The 24,831-nt window shown below is 32.3% G+C and overlaps 1 protein-coding gene across 3 annotated transcripts in view; it reads right to left on the bottom strand.

The window, feature by feature from the left end:
- Positions 1-24,831, bottom strand: part of LOC130897564 (calcium/calmodulin-dependent protein kinase kinase 1) — a 509,686-nt gene that overhangs the window by 280,579 nt on the left and 204,276 nt on the right. Inside the window, exon 1 of one of the 3 annotated variants that reach the window (XM_057806494.1) lies at positions 5,955-6,328. The exons of the other annotated variants lie outside the window; for them this stretch is intronic. Coding sequence (XP_057662477.1) covers positions 5,955-5,974 — 20 coding nt within the window. The 5' untranslated portion in view covers positions 5,975-6,328. Of the gene's footprint in view, positions 1-5,954; positions 6,329-24,831 lie in introns of those variants that run through there. 3 annotated transcript variants of the gene reach the window in all.

Genomic DNA, 24,831 nt, shown 5'->3' with positions numbered 1-24,831 from the left:
TAATAATGAGCCTCATAATATAGTTAGGCAAAATATATTGTATGAAAATAAATTCTTATATACAGTTATCACGATTACTGCTGAAATGATGGTCTTTTTTGAGTTCTTGATATTCAAAAATGTAATGGGAAAATTATAATCAAAATGTGGTTGAAATGACATGGTACATAACGGAAAAACCAGTACAAGAAAAATATATGAAGGAATTTAATAGAGTAGTTAATCAATTCTCAATTCCTATACATTGAACACAACCTCAAGTTTCACCGGACAAAATAAAGGTCAGTAATATGAAAATTTTAAGATACTAATACATAGCAAAGATGTCATGTTTGTTTCCTTTACTTAATTCACCTAAAAAATTATCGAATCAAATAAAAAACGTACTTCAAAATAAATACTCAAACTTCCTGCATAATTTCAAATTTTAACATACTATTACTGAAATTAAATGAATTAACTCATACTATCCGAGGTCATTTTGCATAAAAAGTTAATTAGTCCTTAAAGAGGAGAAAATTTGCCAGAACTGTACCTAATTTTAATTTGAATATTTGAATAATGTTTATGAGTTTGTATTTTTCTTTGGAATAAGAGCATGTTTTTTGTTTACTTAAAATTTCTATTCCCAGTTTTTTCAAATAAAAAGTTGGAAAAGAAAGGGTATAAGTACTTTACAAATAACCTGAAATAGATTGTAATTTCAATCAATTTCAGTTCCTTATTTTCAAATTGTATATATATGTATAACATAAGAACAGAAAGGTACACAAAATCAAAAGGTACCTAAGATAGTTGAACTTCAGCTCGTGACATCCTATGTCACAAAAAAGATCAGTGATAATAAGTTTGGCTGATAGATCTATCCAACTATCAGATCCTGAATTTAGATGCTTAGCAATTCAAAAAGCAAAAACTGCATTAAAAGAAAATAGTTATTCGGAAAAAATGATAAACAACATATTCAAGAAAAGGATTAACAGTTATTACAATCAATTAAAAAACAAAACAGAAACGAAACATCCGAACATAAAACATTTCTCCTTACCATATGTACAAGTATGGAGAGTAGAGGTAAGGAGAATCATCTTGGTGTATCGAAAAGTGTCTGTTGAGAGGAAGCAAATTAAGGTGGCGCAAGTGGAAGAATGTTAAAGAGTGCGCCACAAACTATTAGAGTAGGATAGTAAATTAAATTCTTTATTTTTAAGTCATAAGTTTTTCAAAGAAACTATTAATATACAAATTCATTTGAAAATTGTACATAAAATATATAATTGCTAAATTCATATCATTTCTACTTGATACAATAGCGCTATTTTTAAGAGTCTTCGTATTATAATTTTCTGTTTACAGCTGGACACTTTTTCAAATAATCCTCCATACAAGACGGTTCTCCTTACCTCTACCCTCCATATGTACAAGGAATTTCTCAACAACTATCGCATTATTTCAATAAATATGATATATGTATAAGTCATAAAGGATATAATACATTATCCAAAGATTTCACTAAACTAAAATCTAAGAAACTAAAAAACAAAAGAATTAGTGATGCTGTCTACATAGGGCAGACATCTCAGTAATTAGAAAATAGACTAAAAGGTCATCAATAGGATAAGAAAAATGAAACTGCATTAACGAACCACGAAATATCAAAAGGAAAAATTAAAGTCAATTATAAAGATTAAAAAATACTTGGAATGGAGTCTAACACACAAAAAAAAAGAATTTTTAGAAATGGATCACATTCCTAAGAACGAGAAAGCTATAATTGATAAAAGAGTCCTAAATAATTTAAATAAAATTTATAGTTCTATTTTCTAAATTCTAATACAAATTCAAATAATTTAATTGTTGACTGCCACGTATTTGAGATGTAAAAACTAATGAAAAATTAATCTTTCTTGTTAAAACAAATTTCTATTTTGATTTTATTCTTATTATGATAATCATGTTGTAGGTGATCTATTGATTAATATAAATAAGCAAATTTTCAGTGTCAAAATCATATTTTGATAAAGACTAAAAGAAGTTGAAACATCAAATTTTCATCTGTCGTTAAAAATTATGAGAAACATATACCACATAGTGGTATATGTGAATCTTTCATTCTTTGTAAATAACCCCACCATCTCAACTGCCTTTGCCCAATAAATTCCATAAGAGAGATCTTCATTGCCTTTATTTTCTATTTCCATTCAAATGTTCTCACCGTTTTAATTCTATATCTCTTATTCCTATGTTTATCGTTTGTTGTTTATTCTCATACCAAACTGCTTCAGTGTTTTGTTCAAAATGTCAAAGTTTTTCTATTGATCTTGGTTGTTGTCTGCAATAAGGACTATATCATCAGCATATGCTCCATCAGATATTTTTACTATTTTCTGGTTTTTATATTCAACGCACATTTCCTTTGAATTGGATGAGTAGATATTCATTATATCATCTAAAAATATGGAATGAACTTAATCCCCTACCTTGTCTTACTCCTTCTGTGGTTAGAAAAGCCTCAAAAATTAGCTTTTTACTAATAACACAGTTCACATTTCTTTTATATAAGCTCTTGATTACATTTCGTGAGTCAACATCTATTTTTTTTTCTTTCTAAACTTTTCCATATTTTTACCCTCGGTACTTTGTCGAAAGCTTTCTACATATCAATAAATCCAAATAATGCATCTGTATCTGGGCGGAGAGTTCTACCTATAATTTTTTTGATGGTAAATACGTGATCTTCTACACTTCTACCTTTGTGGAATCCTCTTTATGCATCATTTATTGTATTTTCTACGTTTGGTCTCTTTTTTTTTATCTAGGAATTTCTCGTAAACTTTCATCAATGTATACAGTAATGTTATTTCTCTATAGTTGTTACATTATTTGTTAACAGCTGACTTATGGGTAATAACAATGCTGTTATCAGTTTTTTGGTATCTTTGCCGTATTTAAAGCTATGTTACATATTTTTGTAAATAGGTCTATACCACTTTTGATATTTCAGGTGTTATTTCGTCCATTCTGCAGCTTTTTCATTCATTTTTTAGCCATTTGATCGCTTCTTTCTTTCACTTATTTCATCAGTTTCTTTATTTGGATCATTATTATCCTCTGTCCCTATCAGTAGTTGCATCAAATATGAGTTCCATCTTACCATTAATTTTGCTTCTTTTGTTAAAATTATACCATTTTGGTCCTTTATATGTATTTCATCTTGTTTCTTGCCATTTCTTGAAGATTTGATTGTTTTGTAAAACATTTTCTGGTTTACTTTGCTGCCTGCTTTCCAGTTTGTTAACGAAGTCTGTCCAGTTCGCTATTTGTTTTAGTTTTCTATTGTTTTGCTTGCAATATATCGCTTTCATGTGTCTTTTGAATTGTATGAACATAAAAGGTGTAAAAATCTCATTTTTATAATTTTTATTTCAAATAAAATATGTATTTCTCAACAAAATATAAATTGAGAAATAAATTTATTTCTCTACCACAAAAAGTTGACATTTTGTATCAGCTAAATAATGGTAAGAAAGCAATAGTAATAGCAAAGGATCTGGAGCAATTAAACAAGATACAAGTGCTGTAATGCTCTAAGATTAAGTGAATCTTTAATTGTGAGAGATTTACTTATACCAAAAACAGAAAAATGTTTGATACCTTGGATAGAAGATTGCGATGAAAATAATATTCCCATAAATAGTTGCTCAATAAAACCAAAAGCCCAAGAAATTTTTACTTATTTGAATGAATTGGAAATTGTTGTATTGTACCGACGACACAAAATCAAAATTTTTCGAAAAGGTTTTCTTTGTATAATATCCAAATCAACTGATTACGGAAGTACTCGCAAAAAGAACTTCCGAATATAGTTAAAGAAGGCAGATAGAAAGCTGACCAAACTGGCTTATATTGAGAAAAATGCCTAAGCATACATATTGATCGAAATGTTAGAGGTCTGCCGGTGGGTTGAAGGCTTCTAAGGATCTAATACTGTCTAGCATCATGTGGAAAAGTGCAGAAAATAAATAAAAAACTACAAATAATTATTAAGTTAAATTTTACTGCATAGAAGCGAACAAGAATATATTCTCTTATGTAATGACAGTAATAAAAATTCGAAAGGTGAAACTTTTGAACATGTCGGTAGAACGTTATTCCAGATAGCTTGGTTTGATTTTAATAGAACCCCATATTTGTTTCAGAACATAGATTTTCCTTAATATTTGATCTAAACCTCCTTTAACGAGAAAAAATAAACGTGAATCATCTCCACATACATACATATGAGGTCATACTCGTACAACGCGTTTTCCTACAGCGCGAAACTCATATACTGTGTTATACGGGGAGATTACTGTAGTATGTTGAGTTAACACTTATTTGAAATTTTAAACTGGACTAAGAAATTGTAATTGGACACACTTTGTAATTATTCAACAAGTTATACATTTATAACTTGGTATTGGGAAATAACCTCTGCAATGTCCGAATTATTTATGTACCATGTAATGTTGGGACGGCATGTGAACGTCTAGGAAAATCTTGAATTCCGTGATATGTTCACAGTACAGATGTTGTATTGGGCTAGGATAAAAAGCTGTGAGTGTGCTGATATATGTGTTTTGCATTCAAAAGCATTCAATTTTCAACAGATTCCTTATTCATATTCAATGATTAGAAACAATGTACTTAACACTCTGTTTATCACTACTACTAGCCGTTTGTAGGCACAGAAAATTGCATTGAAAATTAGATATACAAAAGGTATTTGCTTGGTTAATATTTGGAAAAATATGTAGCGTCAGAAGGAATGCAACTATATGTTACAGCATTCGAAACTGATAATCTTAACTTAATATTCGCGACACATTGTTTGCGCTTATAGCTTATATTGTAGTTGAGTATAATATAATTTGCAAGCTGAACTATAATTTCTTTGTCGTTAAAAGATTCTGGTTACCGTCATTTACAATTTGCTTTTCAGTGATACCAGTATGAATTTAAGCTGTTACAACATGAGCAAATATATATCATATATGTTTTGAACTTTTGAGTCATCGGTTAAAATCTTTTCAATTGGTTAAATAGAAGCAAGATCTTGCATCTATCTATGTACTGAGAAATGTTTACCGAATCGATTATTTCCCACGCGCTGGTAAGCTGGAAACAGTCCTTCGAGCTTTGGTCTGTAGATGGAATAAGGTGAAAAATAAATGCTACTGATTTGATGAGAAATTTGTATCAGAATAAGTACGTCAAGAAATTAGCTCTGATGTGAGATACATTGAAATGGATGAAGAACTATTTGAAGGAGATCGCATTCAATGATAGTTGATTATTTGCATTCTACATATTTTTGAACACTTAATCACCTCTTAAAAAAGTGTGAATTATACTGAAATTATTGAATATTTGATACTATTAAATTTACAATGTATCAAATTATTACTTTTCGAAGTATGCGGTATACTAAATATCAAATTATAAAAAATTGAGAATATGGATTTTGTAATGAAAAGCGTTATATGAGATTATGTGCAACGTCTTTCTAATACATTTGTTTGAGTTAGTTATCTTCGAATATCTGCAAGACTATGAAATAATTATAATAACGAAAATATGAAATCTCTTCACCTCCGAATATGAATAAATATCATCGATTTGAAATTCCACGAATTCTTGAGAAGTCGCAAAGAAATAACGAAAAATAAAAGTATTCAAGGACATATTGATTTTCAATAGATGTTAGAGTTATCATAATTCCTTATTGTGTATATTTATTTTAAAAACATTATATGAATAATAATCACCAAAGTTAAAAAATGCGTATTAACTTATGAGAAGTCACTCAAAACTTTTTAAACTACCAGTAGTGAACCTTTTTATGAGGTTTTTAGCGCTAAAAAAATTACTATTGTTGCAAAACAATATCTTAAAAGTCAGATAAAAGTACTTACATCGCCACTAACCGGTTCATTATTCATGTTTTTATTCACAAATTCAATATTCGAAAATTACGAGTTTCTAATGACAGTACCCCACACGTGAAATGAATATATCTTCCAAGCACGCCGGTCACAAATAAAACAACGTAAAGTTGCGGGAAACACTGAGTTCCGTTACACTACAACACGTGGAATGAACGAACGAACTAACTTATCCGAAGTTGAAATTCAGCTGAAATATAACAGGACGCAGGACTGATAGCATGAGAGGAAGAGCTCGATCAAAACGAACTGACCGAAGAACGGGCGAATGAATAGGGAAGTGGTTGAAACTCAGGAAAGGTGAAGCTTGAACGCGTAATTGTAGGTATGTTGTGTTTATTAGCAACAGTTCCGCTTCCAGGTTCCATTCATTGAAGACTGTTTTGGGAATTATTCATGAGTAAATAGAGGAACGTTACATTTTAGTAATAGACTTTTTTACATTAAGACGACTGTTTCTAATTTGTATGAATAATTTGATTGAAAATTTTTTTATAACTCTGTGTATACAGTGTTATGATTTTTCAATAGTTTCGTTCTGCATTCATTGTTATATAAACAGTATGTAGAATTATTTATCAGTTGTAAACTTTACTCGTAACGACAATTGTCAGAAGATAAATAAAGTATCTTTTAATACAAACTCACGTAGTTAATATGAATATTATATTCATGACCTAAGTTCACTCCGGAATTTCATATAATATCTAGAAATTTCATAGAATGCCTAGTCAAACCATGGAATGGATGCTCGATTCCATACTTCGCCTAAAAAGATCCGGCATTTTATAGAATACCTACGCATTTCATAGTTTGCCTGGATTACATGATTTGCCGGTGACACATACACATACATCACATCGACTACATCTACACAATATTGATTCCTCTCGGTGTTTTCGATCAAAACTGAACACTGGAGTAAATAAATTAATGTTCGTAATAGTTATATAAAGTTGCTTGAATTGTTTATTTTTTTGGGAAAGTATTATTTTTGTTTACTTAAATTTATTTCTAATGATTTTATATTTTTCTCCATACCTTGCTCGAAAGTACTTACTTTCGTCCCTAATATCGGGGGCGGAAGTTTAACTGTGAGTAGTACACGCGTGGATTACACTACATGGGCCAAAACTTGAAATCTCGGTCCTGCGCGTCATGATGCCCGAGGGAAAGTAAATATTTAACTTTCGTTCCTGCACCTAAGTTCGTACTACTATACACTACACGGGCAAAAAGTTCGCAAATCACTTCGCCTCGTGCAGGGCCGAAAATTCAACTTTAGGTCCTTGTAGTGAATTATACTAGCAATTTTGCCGTTTTGATCAATCCTAAAATTGTGGTGTGGATAGTGCCACAGAGCAGTTGCTGAAGTGTTTTAACTACCTGATCCAAATAGCAATGCTGGTTGGTGTCTTCAATTTAGATTAGAGACTCCAAACGAGAGGATGTAAGATCTATCTGATGAGATTTGATAATATTGAACCCGGCCAAGGGATACTGCAATTTTCCGTCATTACAGATCCCAATATCGACAAAAGGATCGAGATGTAATTCAATATTCGTCGAGGCAAGAGCAGGAAAGTAGTTATTTTCTCCTAAAAACGGCAGTTTATGTTATTGAAGTTCTAAACAAAATCAGATACAAACTATTATGTTTTTGATATATCAGATACACCTCTTATATCAATACATTTTATTTCATATTATCGGCGACTACGGTTCGATTTTACTAGAAAATTGTAACTGTAAGTGAGGATGGCGCCAAAGAGCGTTTGAAGTGTTTATATACACAAATCAAATAGTGGCACAATGGTATGTATTCAGATCGGATTAAAGTCTCTGAACGAGAGTCTGTATAACGTTCTTTGCAATTGCGAGACATAAGACATGTCAATGTGAAAATGATTCCCTCTGTATCAACAAATATAATAGTCACTCAATTTCAATAAAATTTGATAAACCTAGAATGATCTGTATCAGATAGTTACTAGAAACTGGACATCTTCTAGGAGTCACGGTGACAAGCATTCAAAGTACATAATGGGAGAAAAAATCACAATGTAGTCTATGGCGTCACCCCAAAATAAAAATAGCAGCAGTTGAACACATTTCAGACGAACTTATGGAACGTACGTACTTACGTTTTGTCGTAGGTTTGCTGCTGCCAAAGATCTAAGTGAGCGTGTTTTCACTACACAACGCATAGTCACTTTTCTAACGTAAGCATGAATTGGCTTTCACCGCATTAGAGCAATGGTAATACCTTTGCCCCTGATGAGTTAGTTAGGATCAGAACCTAAAGCGCAACTAATGTTTGCTGGAGAAATTAATCCATTAAGGAGAAAACAAGACGTTTTGGAAAGATTTCAAGTATGAATGCACAAGACTTAACTGTATATTACACATACTATAGACATTCATAGGAAATATGAACCTGAGAAATAATGAAAGACACCGGATAAGGATCAGATTAAACACGTGTAATATGATGGGGGGACAATATTTGGAAGGTCTTATTCACTGGTCAATAAGCAAGAACTAATTATGGCGATTGAACTATTTCCTAAAAGCTAAATGAAAATTTAATTTTTTGCTGCGGGGGTCGACTCCTATCCTGTTCTAGAATAGAAGAGCTTACACTGAATATTAGTGTTGACAAACCTTTTTTACAAGTGCACATTTTGAAAAGTTTTATATTCAATAAAATGTATATTTTTACGTGTTTATTATAACATTTAAACATAGTATGGGAATATTAAATGCAAAAAGACTTCTCTTTCAAAATATTGTACTTTTATAATGTTGATTCAGACATGATTTTGGAAGTAAAATTTTCTGATCTGTTAATAGTTATTTATGCAACAAGGGAGTAATGTAATACTTTTTTCACGAATAGGACGATTTGACGGTTATTCCTACTAGTGAAAAAAAGTTACTTTACTCACGAGTTTCATTACAAAAATTTTTCTACGTCCGTAGACTTGAAGAAATTCAATGAAACTTTCATTAAATATTTATATATTAAATATTTTGTAATGGTAATATTAAAAGCACAACTGTGAACATTATTAATTTGGAGTGAGGAAGAAATTACATTACTATTGGCACCTGAATTGGCAACATTTAACGAGTTCAAAGAAATAACATCGTCTATAGCTGTATTAGTACTTATTGGATTATTGGTAGTGTCGTTATCATTTACAATGTTGCTTGTTGTTGTACCCATTAAAATTTTCACTGCGGAATCCATTTTGTTTTTTATTGAGTCGTCTACGTAACCCTACGCAACTGTGTTGGATTTCCACCGTGCTTCTTTATTTGAATTATATCACCACCGGAATCCACTAATAGAGACGCCGAAGAGCGTCGAAATGTATGCCCAGTGTAGTTTTTTGGATGAGTTAAATTCAAATATGTTGTGATAAGCGAGGGTATTTTTGAAAAGGTATTGATACCTACAACTTATGTTTTGCTTTTATCATTTCTATATTGTAAACAGAAATGATCTGTTTTGAAATTTGTGAATCGTGGATTTTTATATTTTTTATTAATGTTTGCCAAATTCAATCTATTATCAGATATTTCACAAATAACTGTAAATCGATGATGAAAATGAGTTTTTGTATCAGGTACTGTGATAATGAAAACATTTTCTGTATTATCAATATCGTTAGACTTCATTTTATATAATTCCTCCCTTCATAAGGCTCCTGCGATTCCGAATATTAAAGCAGCCTGAACGATGATACAAATAATATCTAAGGTAACATTAAAATGTTTTGCTGTCATATCTTATGCATGAGGTAATGATCGCATGGAGCTTGCAACAGAAACTTATTAATTTATTCACGGGCAAATGTTTTAGATTTTTTGGGTTTATAGCCAACTGATTTATTTTTCATATATGCAATGAGTTTCGAGTATTTACCGATGTCTACGTCGTTATTTACCATAAGGGTGCCTTTCAGTTTTGAATAATAAGTCAACTAAAGTGTTGAAGACTTCCACATTTTGAATTTAGTTTCAAAGTAAGATAGTAACACTCTTTCTGTTAAGCTGTTCAAGCATTTTTTAGTACGCCACTTAATAAAAGAACTATATTCCTTTAACTACTGTTCCCTGGATTTCTCAGGGAGAAGATTCATAGTCGCTGCAGTTGCCGATTCAACAACATCTTTTGGTGTGCAATTTAAACTTTCTTCATTATTACTCTCCATCACTAATAATAATAATAATAATAATACACTCCTTTTAATTAGGCACAAAACGGATTTTCTTCAACGAATATCAAGAAATAAAAGTATGACAGACAGAAAGAAAGCTTTCACAGCTCTCTATTTTGATAAAAAAAAACGCAAAAGCGTTATAAAAATTAACCGCTTTAGTACTTTTTCTCACGGTTTTTGACCGATTCAGAAATTACATTCTTTATGAATGCAAAGAATGGAAAAAAAAACGTGAATATTATAACGGACATAGAAAAAACTTTTTAACCTTGTCATAAATATATTTTGGTATTTCCTGAATTGAAGAAAAAAAGGTTTTCAAGCTACAGTTCATAAAACCAGGTTTAGATCTATCTATAGAATGGATTATAAAATCCAAAATGTATTTAGTTTAGGAATTAGGTAGTTCAGTTCTCTCCGAACATTAACATTGTAAGGATATACCTCCGAAACTCTAAGTGAAATAAAATAACCTTCCAATTGATAACGTATCCATAAAAGGTATTAAAAGCAACGTAATAGAGTAACGAAGTTTAAAAAGGTAATTAGAATACTTTGTTTAATATTACTCTTTAAAAGTTTCAAGAGGCTTGTAAGTTTTTCCAAACTATTTCGAGTATTAACAAAAGTCATAAACATTTCTAGTTTTGTTCATAAAAGCAAAATTTTTCAATTAAATAAATATTATCAAACTACTTATTGCTAAGCTAGTGGCAGATATAGAAGAGGAAAATTATGGAAAATATTTTTTTAATTTTCTGTGTTAATCATAATTTTATTAGTTATTTTTTTTATTTTGATTTTCAAATATTAATACATTCCGTATGATGAAAATTACTCACCACTTTTTATTTTTGAACATGGAAATCGTGAATCGTACCTGGAACAAAAGATTCTTTTGAAATTCATAATTCTATTTAATTTCACCTCAAAGAAATGTATCAAATAAGATAATAATTATCATATCAATATCGCAATGGAAAAAACACCAAGTTCTGAATTTTAAATTAGATTTTATTTTCCATATTTCCCCCCAACTAAATTTTGTTAGTTCTAGGTTGTTATCCCTGAAATAAGCTCGAATTTATATGTACTGATTACCGGAAAATTTTTATCAATTTTTTGGTTATACAGTGTGAGTCATGAGGTACTTTACATACTTCTATCATATGTAGATTCCCTCAAGGACCGTTTCATTTGCCTACTAAAAAGTATTAAATCCTCTTCTTTATCAATTTACAGGGTGATTTGTGAAATTGGCCGTAAATTTTAATTGGCTATGTGTTTACACAGCTATTAGCCAAACTTAAAATTTCCAAGACTAATTTTGGAAAAATCAATAATAGGCTAGTAGAAAAAATTTGGAAACTAGTTTAAAACTATAGATTAGCATCTATTTCACCCCAAAAATATATTATTTTGAGAAAAATAGGTTTTTTACGTTAGTATTTTGAGTTTTTAAAAATTAACTTGAAATTGGCCGCAAAAAAGGCAAACATTGTAATGGCGTCACAGCTCGCGAAACAGCTGTGTTTATTTATGACAGTCAATTAGGATTTTTAATAAATAATGAATTCCTTGTATTATAAATACTGTATAGTGCCCCAATTTGTAAGTGCAACTTTGAAAACGCCAGACAAATTATTCATATATGATCCAAACAATAAAGAAATACGAAGAAAGTGGTTAAAAATAGCGAGGAGACAAGATGCTCCTACTTTATCAACTAATTTCACAAATTATTTCTGTGAAGATCATTTTGATGTAAGTATCAAACAAAACTTACTGTATCTATTTATAAATATATAGTAAAAGAAATGAATTTTGCAAAATCTACCATAATATACCACACATAACATATAAAATGTTATGACTTAATTAAGAAACTTTGTATTCCCCAACCTAAAAATCAGTTAAGTATTTTCATTCCACAGTGGGTGAATGCGTCTCTCTGACTGGTAACTGCTAATTAAATAAGTCTTTGTTCCTTCTTCACGTAATACTTACATATAAGTTTTAACACTGCGAACTTTCGATGAACAAAAGTAGGTGTTCATTATAAAAAAGTTGTCAAGCATAACGGCGTCAATTTTGGGCAAATTACTGCAGTTTGCTTTGTTAAATCCTGTCCATGGCAAATTATACCTGTCTTTCAAATTTAAACTAAAAAAGAACTTTATTAATTTAACAATAGTTGCTGAAAACTCAAAATAACCTGGTCAATTTATACGACATACAACATAGCGTTTCGCGAGGTGTGACGTCACGCTTTTCTGATTGGTGTTTGATGTCTCGTGATTAAACGCCCCATTTTGTCGATTTTATTTTCCGAAAATATTATTAATCTTTTATTATTCTTTTAGAAAATTTGTATTTTTATATACTAATTATCATGGTTAATCATGAGAAACTCAAAGCCATCCGATTTATTCTTAGTAGACACAAGTCTATTTAGGGATTCGAATTGAATATTTTTTTAATTGAATAAAGTGATTTTGAATTTACATAAATAATAAATAACGACATATACGCTGAGGTGACCGCATTTGTATCAAATTTTAAATGAACAATCAAATCTTATCAAACATAGAATAACCATAATGGCGTATCAAATAAAGAATTATTAATTTAAGCAAATATTATTAATTTCAAATATTCCGACTAAAATAATAAACTGTATCGAATTACCACAACGACACACACCAAACAACAAAATACAGTAACTGATAACAAAAATGAGCAACAATTTTAAAACTATAATTGCAACAAAATGAAAATAATAGTAATAATATTTATTCATATTACAAAAAAATTTAATTGTGTTAATTATTTGTTAAGAGTTATTAATATTCTTTGTGAGAACTAGCTTCAATGGTCCCCAAAGATGGTAATCAATGGAATTGAAATCAGGGGATCTTGAAGGCAATGAAATAGAGCTTTCATCCTATCCACTTGTTGCCATAAACATTATTTAGATGTTGTGTCACTGCCCGTAAAAAGTGGGATGAATATACATCCCTTAGGTAACAACATTCGGGTTGGAAAGCAAATTAGGCCAAATATTTTGTAGACCTGTTTTCTTAAAGGACTTTCTTTTGCCTACACATATAGGTTACGGGAATTATTAATTCTGTCTTCCGTTGATTGGACTTTATCGGTGAATAGTGTCCTTTACAGCGATGATTGATAATTATTAATCCATCTACAAAATTTCAACCAATGGATTCCATCTCCAGGATGTAGTCCTTGAACCATTTGAATATGATATGGGTACAGATGATTTTCTTTTAAGACTTTTGAATGAATAGAATTAAGTTCTCGACTTACTTGTCTAGTGTTTATTGTGATGTTATAGTAACAGCTTCAATAATTTCATCTTCCTGCTCTCCATCTACATGTTATTCTGTTTTTCCACTAGGAAAAGTGCACATCTTCTGTGATATTGTCTAGCAGCCGCTCTATCATTGCCATTACAGAACCCATAAACAAAAATTATATCGGCATATTATGTGGTTGAAAACTGAAGATATATTTTTGTACATATAAATAACGCTTGATAATGACAATAATGACCATGTATAAAGTATCCAGAAATGCCAATCTTGATTTTAAAACTTTTAATAATTGCTCGATACTTTTATTTGGTACAGTTGATACAGTGTATTATTAACTGACATAAAATTTCAATAAGTTGTAATCAACATACATACATTCAATTTAATTCATTATATAACGAGAATAATGGAACAATGCGATTGATGATGATACAAAGTGACAATAAAGATGTAGTTGAATTTAAGGTACTCATTTCAATTGAAATACTTAAAATTTATAAAATTTGTTAAAATTAATATAATAATATATATTCAATAATATATATTCAATACAAATACATTGATTTTTCCGGTCCTGGAGTGTCGCTAATACTATTCGATTGCTTTATTATAGTATATCATGAAAATTTATAATCAATTTCAGAAATCACCTTGTGAAAGAACTACCATGAAGAATGAGAAGGAATTAAACATATACAAGAAATTGCATCGATTCATATTTTTCGGACAAAAAGTTAATAATGACCCTATATAGAATACATTCTTTAGGCATCAATAAAAGGTATCTGGTTATGACATTTCGTAACACATAACAAAAATAGACAAACTCCCAATAACTCTAGTTGTTCCTTTATAGTACTACGTTGTTTCGATAAGTAAATCTACTCGTATAGCAGTTGTAGAGTTGACTTTTCAACAATTTAAGCATAAATTCTATGTTTCCGGATTGTTTATCTGAGTAAAACAGTAAAAATACTCCCACTTTGGGTTTTTCCAAATGCATAGGTATGATTTGTTTTTAATATCAGGTATTGATTAATTTTTAATCATGCGACGCGAATGCAAAAATCACCCCGATAGCTTCTGCTATGCCTGCCAGGAATTTACTTCAAAAGCGTAACGAAAACACCTTTTTCCGCTTCTTCAAACTGCTTCTGAATTTCACTTCGTTTGCCAAGTTAATGACCAGGACAAGACTAGGGCTTCATCAGTTTTTTGTTTGACTTGTTACAGAAATTTGACCTAATGGCTCAAAGGTACCCGTCAATCAATGCCATTTACTGTGCCCATGGTTTGGCGTGCACCTCGCTGTCATCTTACAGACTATTACTTCGGTATAATTTCCACCGTCGGTTTTTCGAAAAAGAGTAAGCATACAAGCAGTATCCCAATATTGCTTCAGTTCCAAGACATGTTCCACACAACGAGTCTTTGCCAATTCCAGTGCCCTCACAAACTTATACTCTGGAGACAAAGGAAATTGAAACACTCTGATTTACAACCTGGTCCATCGAATTATACGTTCACCGATGATGGGGAGAATTCGGCTACTTCAGTTTCTCGACAACCTCATCTACTTAGTCAATCTTGTCAGGGATTTGGAGTTACATAAGACTAAATAAAACTTCTTTGATCGCGACTTCAACAGTGGAATCTCTTTGAAACGGTAGTAAAACAAGCTGTTGGCAAATAGGAATAACTTAAATTTCAGTTGCATACTCTGTTTACATGAAGGAGACGTACGAAAATATCATCACGGTCATGGATAAAAATAGTTATCGTTATATATTCACGGGCCTGCAATGAGGGTTCACAAAATATTACTGCCTTCTCTGTGAATGAGACTGCCGAGCGCGGGCTAGATCGTAGGAGCTGGCCTCTGCGAAAAAATGTTACCCCTGGTCAGAAAAATGCAGGCCACGCATTTCAATGTTTGAAAATTGAATTTCCTCGTCTTAATGACACTAAAATCGAGGAGTTTTTGTGGATCTCCAAATTAGACAACTTTTCCAACAACTAAATCAAAAAGAAAAAAGTGCTTGTCTTGCATTCTAAAACGTGTGTAAAAACTTTTTGGGTAAACACAAGAATGATGAGTATGTTGCCCACGTCGAGAAATTACTGTTAGCGTACAAGGCCATGGGATGTAACATGTCTCTTGAAGTACATTTAATTCAACCGCATCTAGACTGTCCTAAAAATTTGGGAGCAGTTTCCGATGAAGACGGGGAACGGTTCTATCGGCGCATGGTCGCCTCAACAAACACCTGAAGATGCTATACCTAGCAGATAATGCGGCGTGCAGATTTTGTTGCACAAAGGACGAAACCTCTATCCACATTATCCCGAAGTGTGAAACACCAAGGAACTCCAAGGAACTTTACCTGGGTCTGAATAAAACAGAAGACGAAGATCTGACAATTGAAGACATCCCACTTTCTAGACTTTTCAAAAGGAGTGGTATTGATGGATCAGCTGTAAACACAGGGTTCTCCAGTATCGCAGTAAGAAAGGGGGACACAATAGATCCTTTGCGTCGCAGTGTATACGAGACCCCAAATCCATATATACATATATTCACCCGCATCTGGACTGTCCTGAAAATTTAGGAGCAGTCTCCGATGAACACGAGGAACGGTTCCATCAAGACATCGCTAAAATGTAGAGATTTTTGCTGGTTTTTGTGTCGAGACAGCTTTATCTCGGGGTATAAATGAAAGCACCAAATATTGATGATTATTTATAATTATTTCAAGCTGAAAAAATTCTTTCCACCTATTATATATATAAGTTTATTATTATCATCGAAAAGAGGTAAAAATAGAAGACCGGGGCTCCACCAAAAATGGTGGGTGATGAAAGAAAACGGCAGTTATATTTGGATTCAGGACATAGTTTTCAATAAAAATTTTCTTTGCCGACCGATGTTATTCAAAAAGGAAAATATTCATCAATCAAACGAGTTGATTCTGATCACACTAGAAATATAAATATAATATATAATAGGAGCAAAAAGTTCTAATAAGTAGGTTTTAAACACAAAAAACATGATAAGCACTAATTTATTATCAAATCGGGAAGGATAATACAATATTACTTGCAGTAGTTGAAATTGGAAAGCTCATGACATTTTAACAGACCAATTATTTTTCTTGATGAAATAAATAAATAAATTCGATAATCGTGATGTAGTTGATTATGATTGAGTACAATATAGTAAAAACTTCTGTTTTAGTATGCCATGCTCTAAAGTAAAAAGTCTTATATTACTCGCTGGAACCAAAAACGATTTTGTATCTTATGCTTCATTATTATCAGCTAAAAACAACTATTGATCATAACGAAGACATGATAGCAAATTTATTTGAAAAATTTATTGTATTTTAGATTTCGCCGTTTTGCGCGACTTCAAAATACATTTTTTTGCTTCTACGGTACGCACCAGGGTTATGTTTATAACCCTTTATATAACGGGCTGTTCTTCGTTAGGAACGTTTTTCTATACAGCTAATGACGCTCAGTGTTGACCATAACAAGAAATATGTTCTTACAGCTTTGAGTGACATTGTAGGCAATTTAGCGGAGATGCTGAAATTAGATAACCATGTGTGAGTCGAATGAGGCCAATATGTATTATGCAAATACCAGTTTTATTTCATTTATACAGATGTTCTAAATGTCTAATGAATGTATATCTGAATTTATAGCTAATATATGGAATATTGCATATTGTAAGCTGATTTACCTGTTTAAGTGCTTCATGATAGCGAATAGTTGACCAGTATAGACCTAACAGAAAGAGTAGATACTATAAGATCCGATGTGTTTCTTCCGACATCACACAAAATGTGCAGCTCCAGCGAGAGTCAGAGGCATTTTTGTAGAAGACCATGTTATACTGTTTGCTACGTAACAATACAAGAATATCTGAAAGTAGAACATATGCACTGGTTCTTTCCTTGTTGGATACGAAGAGGGCCAGATCAAGTTGATGTAGAGCTGTTGGTCAGGGTAGTGTATTAAAAGTGGTAGAGGACGTGCGATTAAATTATGATGGAGTTGTTGATTTAAGGGATTGGAGAAAATAGCGACCGCATAGGAGAGAAGGGTGCAGGATTGTTTACTTAGTTCAGAGCTTTTACTGAGAGAGTGCTTCAATAATAATGAGCCTGAGATTTGTCTAAGTAATATCTCCTCCGCATTTTATGTTGACTAGAATCAGAAATTTTTTCCAATTATAGTGTGTTCTTAAGTACACATTGTATACCTACCCTTTACTCAGGTAGATTGTTAATTTGTTTGAACCAATAGTTAGGTTTTAATGGAGTGGAATGTTTCTATTACTTTTTTAAATCGATGATTGTTTTTTAAGAGAATCGACGAAATTTAAAACGACGCAATATTTAACTAATTAATTCCCAGACGATCAATAGATAAGTATTCGGAAGCTCAAAAATATATTAGAGTTAGTACACTTTGGTGTATAATTTTGCTACAATCCCACTACGAAAACTCTCATAATCTAGCTGGAAAAGACTTCGTTTCAATAAATGAGTGAAAAAACAAGAGTAAAGAAATATCAGGTAAAAAAAAAATAATATTCAATGCATATCCGTGAATTTTTTTATAGTAAAATGAAGAGAAGTTAATCCGAACGTACAGTTTTTCATTAAAATTAATAACAGATTATGTTATATCATATTCTCTACTGCACAACTTCGGTTGCTTTACATTCTCTGTAGCACACATTTGCTTTTAATTTTCTAACTTCAAAGACTCGCAATACTAATTAATAGCAGGATTATTACAGGCGAAGCTATACCATTAAATTATCTATCTTTTCATCTTAACATTTCTAATGGTAAAGAGATCCTTATAATTAGCTATATTAACTTACTTGTTTACACGTGCTTTCGTGGTATGATATCAAGAAATGAGTGGGTATTATATACCATTTGAGCAAAATTCCTCTGGTTGATAGAAGGACAAGCAAAAAACATAGCAGCTAAAATTAATTTAGAAATAATCTATTCAAAATTTCGTAATCGTATTTGTCAATTTTTGAAAATATAGAAGGTCTCATCAGTACGTCTCATCTACAATTTTTATTTTCCAATAGTCTTTGAGGTTATCACATTTCTGCCAATGATTTTTCGAAAAAAAGATTGTGCAAACTTTGGAAACTATTGATTTATCATCTGATACTACATCAACATTATCTGAAGTAAATCGTTCACCACCGTAAAGTATTTTCTAGAATCTGGGTACAACATCTCACAGCTGAATTGTTATAAGTACCTGTAATTGTATCTTCTTTTTCCAGGTTACTCATTAACATTTCAAAATATGGTTATCTTGATCTTGATCCTGCTAAGAGTTGCATTTTGAATTTTTTTTCGTTGGACGTAAAAAACGAAACGGTTTGATTTGGTTTACCAAGTTCATTCAAAACAATTTGTAATTCGCCATGCTTTATCATCTAAGAAAACAGTAGTACCTGAAGTATATATCTTAAGTTATAGAACCGACGTGCATTAAGGCTAAGGACTCCGAGACTTCGACGAGTGAACACGTGTGACAGTGAAGTGCAGTGAAAGCGGACTCAGGTAGTGTTTGTTAACACAAATTTGACTGTACCGAATTTATCCGTTTTTTCAATACAGCCGCACTTCTCAGTACGGCTTATTATTTTATTTTTAGGTACTTTCTAGGCATTTCAGCAAGATAGGAAAACCAAAACAGAGAGTAACAGGCGCGGAGCCAGGAAACTCCAAAAATAGAGAGAAACCCTATGACTGAGGATCGTCTCACGAAAGATAGAGAAAAAGCCAAGAGACCACAACAAGACGACTAGAAGAAGAGAATAGGAGAAAAGAAGAGGACAACAAGTTGTTAAATAAGAAAATTGAAAAACTAGCTGATATTGAATTGACGACGAAGATGATGGAAAAACAAATTAAAAATCTTGAAGAGATAATTATTAATAGAGATAAGGATAATAGCAATTTAGAAGAAAAAATTGGAATCCATAAGTATAAAATTAAGTCCTTAATGGACATAAATCAAGAATTAGAAGCCAAAAACGAATTATTGGACAAAAAATACAAAAGTTGGAAAGAAATACAACTACAGCAGAAGTAGATGAGACTAAGTCTCAACCCAGAGTGAACGAAGAAATACAAAATGAAGACAGCCCCATGGAATAAGACCATATAGAAGTGAAAAATAAGAAAAAAAAGGAAGAAACCAGAGAGACAATCTTCAGAGGAAGAAGATACATCAACGGACAAACAAGTCCAAGAAGAAAAAGAGAGGAAGCTAGTCATTAAAGGACTGGCTGTAAACACCCCCACGACGGAAGTAGAGGCAGAGCTGAGAGAAAATGGACCAAAAAAAGTATGGCAACTGACAAGCCGTACACAAAGAAAAGGGACAACACCCGAAAATTACTACCTATATACATGGTAGTAATCGAACCCGAAGAGGAACAAACATATAAGAAACTAAGATACCTTCGCCACACAAAATTAAGTGTGGTAGAACAAAAAAGGCACGACGGACCTGTACAATGTTACAGATGCCAGGGATTTCACCATGGGCAAAGCACGTGCAACATGGACGTGCACTGCGTGAGCGCACAGAGCAGCGGAATGCACACTGTGGCGGAGAGCACCCTGCAAACTACAGGGGGTACCCGAAACACCTAAAGAAGACGGAAAACAAACCAGCAACACACAAACAGGACGCAACTACGCAATAGCTGCTAAGAAAACGACAAAAGAAGGAACGCCCGAGCTACTGAGTGTGCTGCATAGCATGCAGACACTCATAGCAACACTCATAGCAACAACAGGTAAAGTAAAACGGAGGACCAGGATCATTAGGGTAAGCTAGTTTAGTAAAAAATTTTCAAAAACACAAAAAAAACACAAAAAAATATATAAAAAAAACAAAAAAAATACATTTTACAAGATTTTAGGTTTCACCGAAGCAACCCACAAGAGGACACCTATAGAGAAGACGAAAGACCACTCGGATTAGATCTTTTCTTGCCGGAGAGGTTGGAAGAAGTTTACCCGAGGCATCGAAACACACACACACATTAAGACGTCCAGAACAAGAAGCCAAGAGTGTATAGCCAATAGGCTAATCTCTTAACAAAAAAATAAGACATCCCAGAATCTCCCATAAACTCAGGGAAGAGGAAGGAGTCTACGCGCGAAACTGGGACGCGAATGAGGGTGAGGACCTATCGAAGATACAGGGGGTGGATGGAATGTCATTCTTCGCACCCACTAGTGGATTTATCCGGGAGTGGATGCTTAGATGGACGGGATTTCTCACGCGCTCGTGTGTGTGTGTGTGTATGTGTATGTATTATCCAATCTGACAATGGAAAAGAATTTGTTTATAATGTGAGTTCGCTTTTCTTAAAATTATGCAATGTAAATCAAGGCCAGGGATCCGTTGAACGCGCAAATCAGGATATAAATGGTCAAATTATCAATATATGAAAAATCGCTCGAGAATGGAGTACATCTTTTGAATGCATAATTACCGCATAAAAATTATATTCAGGATTAAGAGGACCTTAGAAAACTTATCGAATATGATACGAATTGTAAACAGAGTGATGATGTAACCTCCGAAATATCAATGGAATAATTCTTCAAAAAAAGATGGGTGTCTGTACAAAACTAGTACCAAACAGGATATTGCAAACATTTTATTACAGATACAGTATTTTTGTAGATTGTTGGTTTTTTATGGCAAAATTATATTACTTTTGACTTGTTTTGTTTTCACAATTGAACTCGACATTCGCATTCAGAAATTTTCAGACGAGGATGATGTTAACTCAGTTATAGAAATATATCTTACAATTCGGTTAAATTAGTGAAGGGTTTTGTGAAGAGAAAAAAAAAGATGTTCTGCAATTCCAAATTTCATCAAAGTGAGCTTTGCATAAATGAGTAAAATTGTTGTTATCCAATCCATAAATGAAAGTCGTGTACCATTAGTCTTTTGTATTAGAAATGAAACTTTCAAAAATAATACACTATGATATAAAAAAAACATATTTCAAACAATGGATAAATAAATTTGATCATGTAAGTAGTATTAATGGTTGACAAAAATTTCTACTATAGTACTATTTTGCAAATAGTTTCTCAATTCTTATTATCAAAAGATTGTAGTAAAGACTTACATCGGTCTTCTGGGTAGCAATATTCTAGTCCAAGTACAATACGACTTTACGATGAAAAAGTTTCACAGCGTGAAAACTGTACTCTAACAATATATTGAGAAAAAAGGGGAAAATGATAATTGTGAGTTTCATATTGGATACTCCTATGTAAAATTAGATTTATAGAAAAATCAGATCCAGAAATCACACAAAGGTACAAAAACCGCAACGTATTTTTTCAGAAACTAGCTAAAAGAGAAGAGTCTGGTAAAGAATAATTTGAGAAAATACCCAAAGGAAAGATAAATACAAAATAATCAAAAAATTCAATGAGAATAAGGCTCTCAAGTAAAGTAAAGAAAACTATCAAATTTGTGACCTGTGCTAACCATTAATTCTTGATGAAAATGTTATTTTCTTCAAACATGTTATAAATTAAAGCACTAACGTTTTTTGAGTAAATGTTAATCCCACAATTAACGTTTTTTGAGTAAATGTTAATCCCACAATTAACGTTTTTCAAGTCACTTATCACACTAATTGAAACAGTACAAACACAATAACTAACGCTTCATTTTAAATATAAGTTCTTGCAATAAGTTGAAATCGTCGTAGAAACTTCTGTCAAGTTTCAATTGTTTTTACAAACAATCTACTAGGTATATGAAATAGCCGGCGATTCTAAAGTTCTTTTTTAATTTCAGCTCTTCAATCCTGTGTTAAAGCGATAAATAGGTTGAACAGTTAATCAATTCTCGTCGCCGATTCTGCAATCTATTGAAATCCAATGAAATCCAATTAGATTGGCAATGAAAATTGTAATCTTCAAATCGGGTTTGGATTTAGTTCTTTGACAAACTCACAAATCGAATCGGAAATACTTATTCTTTCCACAGTTACCGACTTCAAATTACTCTTCTCAAGGATCTTTCATAAATACGTTAAATCTTCTTCATGATTGGCTCTTACAAATCGAAAGTTTCTCATTACTTTCTTATCATGTTACCAATGAAAGTTTGAAACTCTGAGTTTAATTTTTAAAGAGGTAACCTGATGTAATTCCAATAATTTTTAACTGTGAGAGCTTTATAGCTAAATGACCATAGCCATTGAGAACGGCTAATTAAAAATCTCCATGAATTTATTAATTATTTTTGTACAAGTGAAATGAAAAAATTTCTACAAGAAATGTTTTACGTAAATTCTATCAATTGATTCCATTTGGCCTTGCGAAGTTATTCTACGCTACGAAGAAGTTGTTTTGAGTGCTAACGAAACTGTTCATTATACTTCCCTACCGGAGACAATCTATTGAAATTTTTTTTTTTGTTACAAAAAATTTTTGCTAGACGAACGAACAGGCATAGAAATCAAACAATTCTCAGTAGTAGTAAGTGACACATACGATAATTAACTAGCTGTATAATTAACACATTAAGAAAAAAGTGAAACAAAATTTTTAGGAAAATACGTAAATAAAGCCGAACACACACGGTTCAACTCAAAAGAAATTAATTTATTAATTTGCATTGAGTAACAACCTTTGTGATATAATGGGGAACAACTAACCAGCCGGCAACGTGTTGACAATCGATTTTAAAAAACTCGAACTGTTGATTCGCTGGCAACTTGAATCACGCACCTCTCAAAGGTTTCAATGGACCAAGGTTATTTTGTTTTCAATCTGATCACGAGATCACTGTCTTCATTTGATTCATTTGTTTTTATTTTGTTTTTTTTTTGAACTATATTTGTTTTTTCATGTAAAATGCAAGCACAGGAGGCTAGAACCTAATCACTCAAGTAGTTTGAGTGTTGCCTGCCGTATGGAGATGCCTGTGGAAATTGTTCTTGAGCTTCTGTAGGTTGTAATATTTGGGAAAGGCGTGCCTTGGTATCTAACTCCACAGGCTTTCAATTCTCCAAAGAAATGAGTTCCTAAAAGTTTACGTTCTGGGCGTGTGCAAGTAAACTCGGTATGCATGAGCCTCGTATGCCTGTCGAGTAGACTCTAGGTGAGATTTTGTTGGTCAATTCAGAACATTTGCCATGGTAGTATCGGTGAAAAATAGTCAGGTCTGTGACATTTTTTCTATGTTCCAAGCTGTCCAAGTTTCTGGTCAACTCTGGATAAGTCGAACTTCTCTCTTCTGTATTCCATCGAGCATCCCGAGCGTGTGCTTGGAAGCCGAGCTCCAAATGTGCGATCAATAATTCAAAAATGGACGAATAGGATAGTTTATACATTTGCAAAAGAAGTTTGGTGTAGAATAAGATGCACTCAGCCCGATCTCTGAAGTCGTTGCGAAAAATTGTTAAATAAGGTTAGATTTCAGTCAAAATAAAATTGTCGGATTTTATTGTTATGACGTCTTTGGATTATATATAATCATGTCCCCAAATTTACAAATAACGTGTATGAAATCTGGAGTCTGTAATTTACTTAGTTTTTCAATTATGACGTTATGAATAAATTAATTGATTCCTTTCTTTTACGACATTGGATCTATTGTGTTCCTCTTTCTAGCTGCAATACTGGGAAATCCAGTGTTTATAGCTGATCTGTTTATTCCACTCCTTATAAAGAGTCAAGAATGTGGGATGGCTTCAATTGACAGAGATCTTCGTTCTCTTAACTCCGGTGTGTCTAGGAATCTATTGTAGGATAACTATATTTTTCTTGTCTAGCTCGTTAAATTTTTCTAGGCAATCCCAAACGAGTTTGGATTTCATGAGGTTGGAGCTTAAAGCTGTAATGGCTGCTTGACTATTAGAAAGCATGATGATCTTCTGTTTGCGATCGTTCCTCTCTAGTCTGAACTTGACATACTTTTCAATTGCATAAATCTTTGCTTGAAAAATGTTCGGTGTGTTGTCCAGGTTTTCAGAGTGTTTGGTTCTGAGCCCATACACTCCTATTTTACTTCTATCTGCTGCTTTAGATCCGTTCGTATACCATTTAAAGGCATTTCTGTTCATTTCTTGTATTGTCTTGATCCCACTTAAGTAATGTTTTTCCTTCCACGCTTTCCAGTACTATGTAAAAAGGTGGAAGATTCAGAATCACTTCTAGTGTAGCTGATGAGCATAATTTC

The sequence above is a fragment of the Diorhabda carinulata genome, chromosome 8 (genome assembly GCF_026250575.1).
Source record: "Diorhabda carinulata isolate Delta chromosome 8, icDioCari1.1, whole genome shotgun sequence".
NCBI lineage: Eukaryota > Metazoa > Arthropoda > Insecta > Coleoptera > Chrysomelidae > Diorhabda > Diorhabda carinulata.
This window is presented reverse-complemented; position numbering and strand designations above follow the sequence as displayed.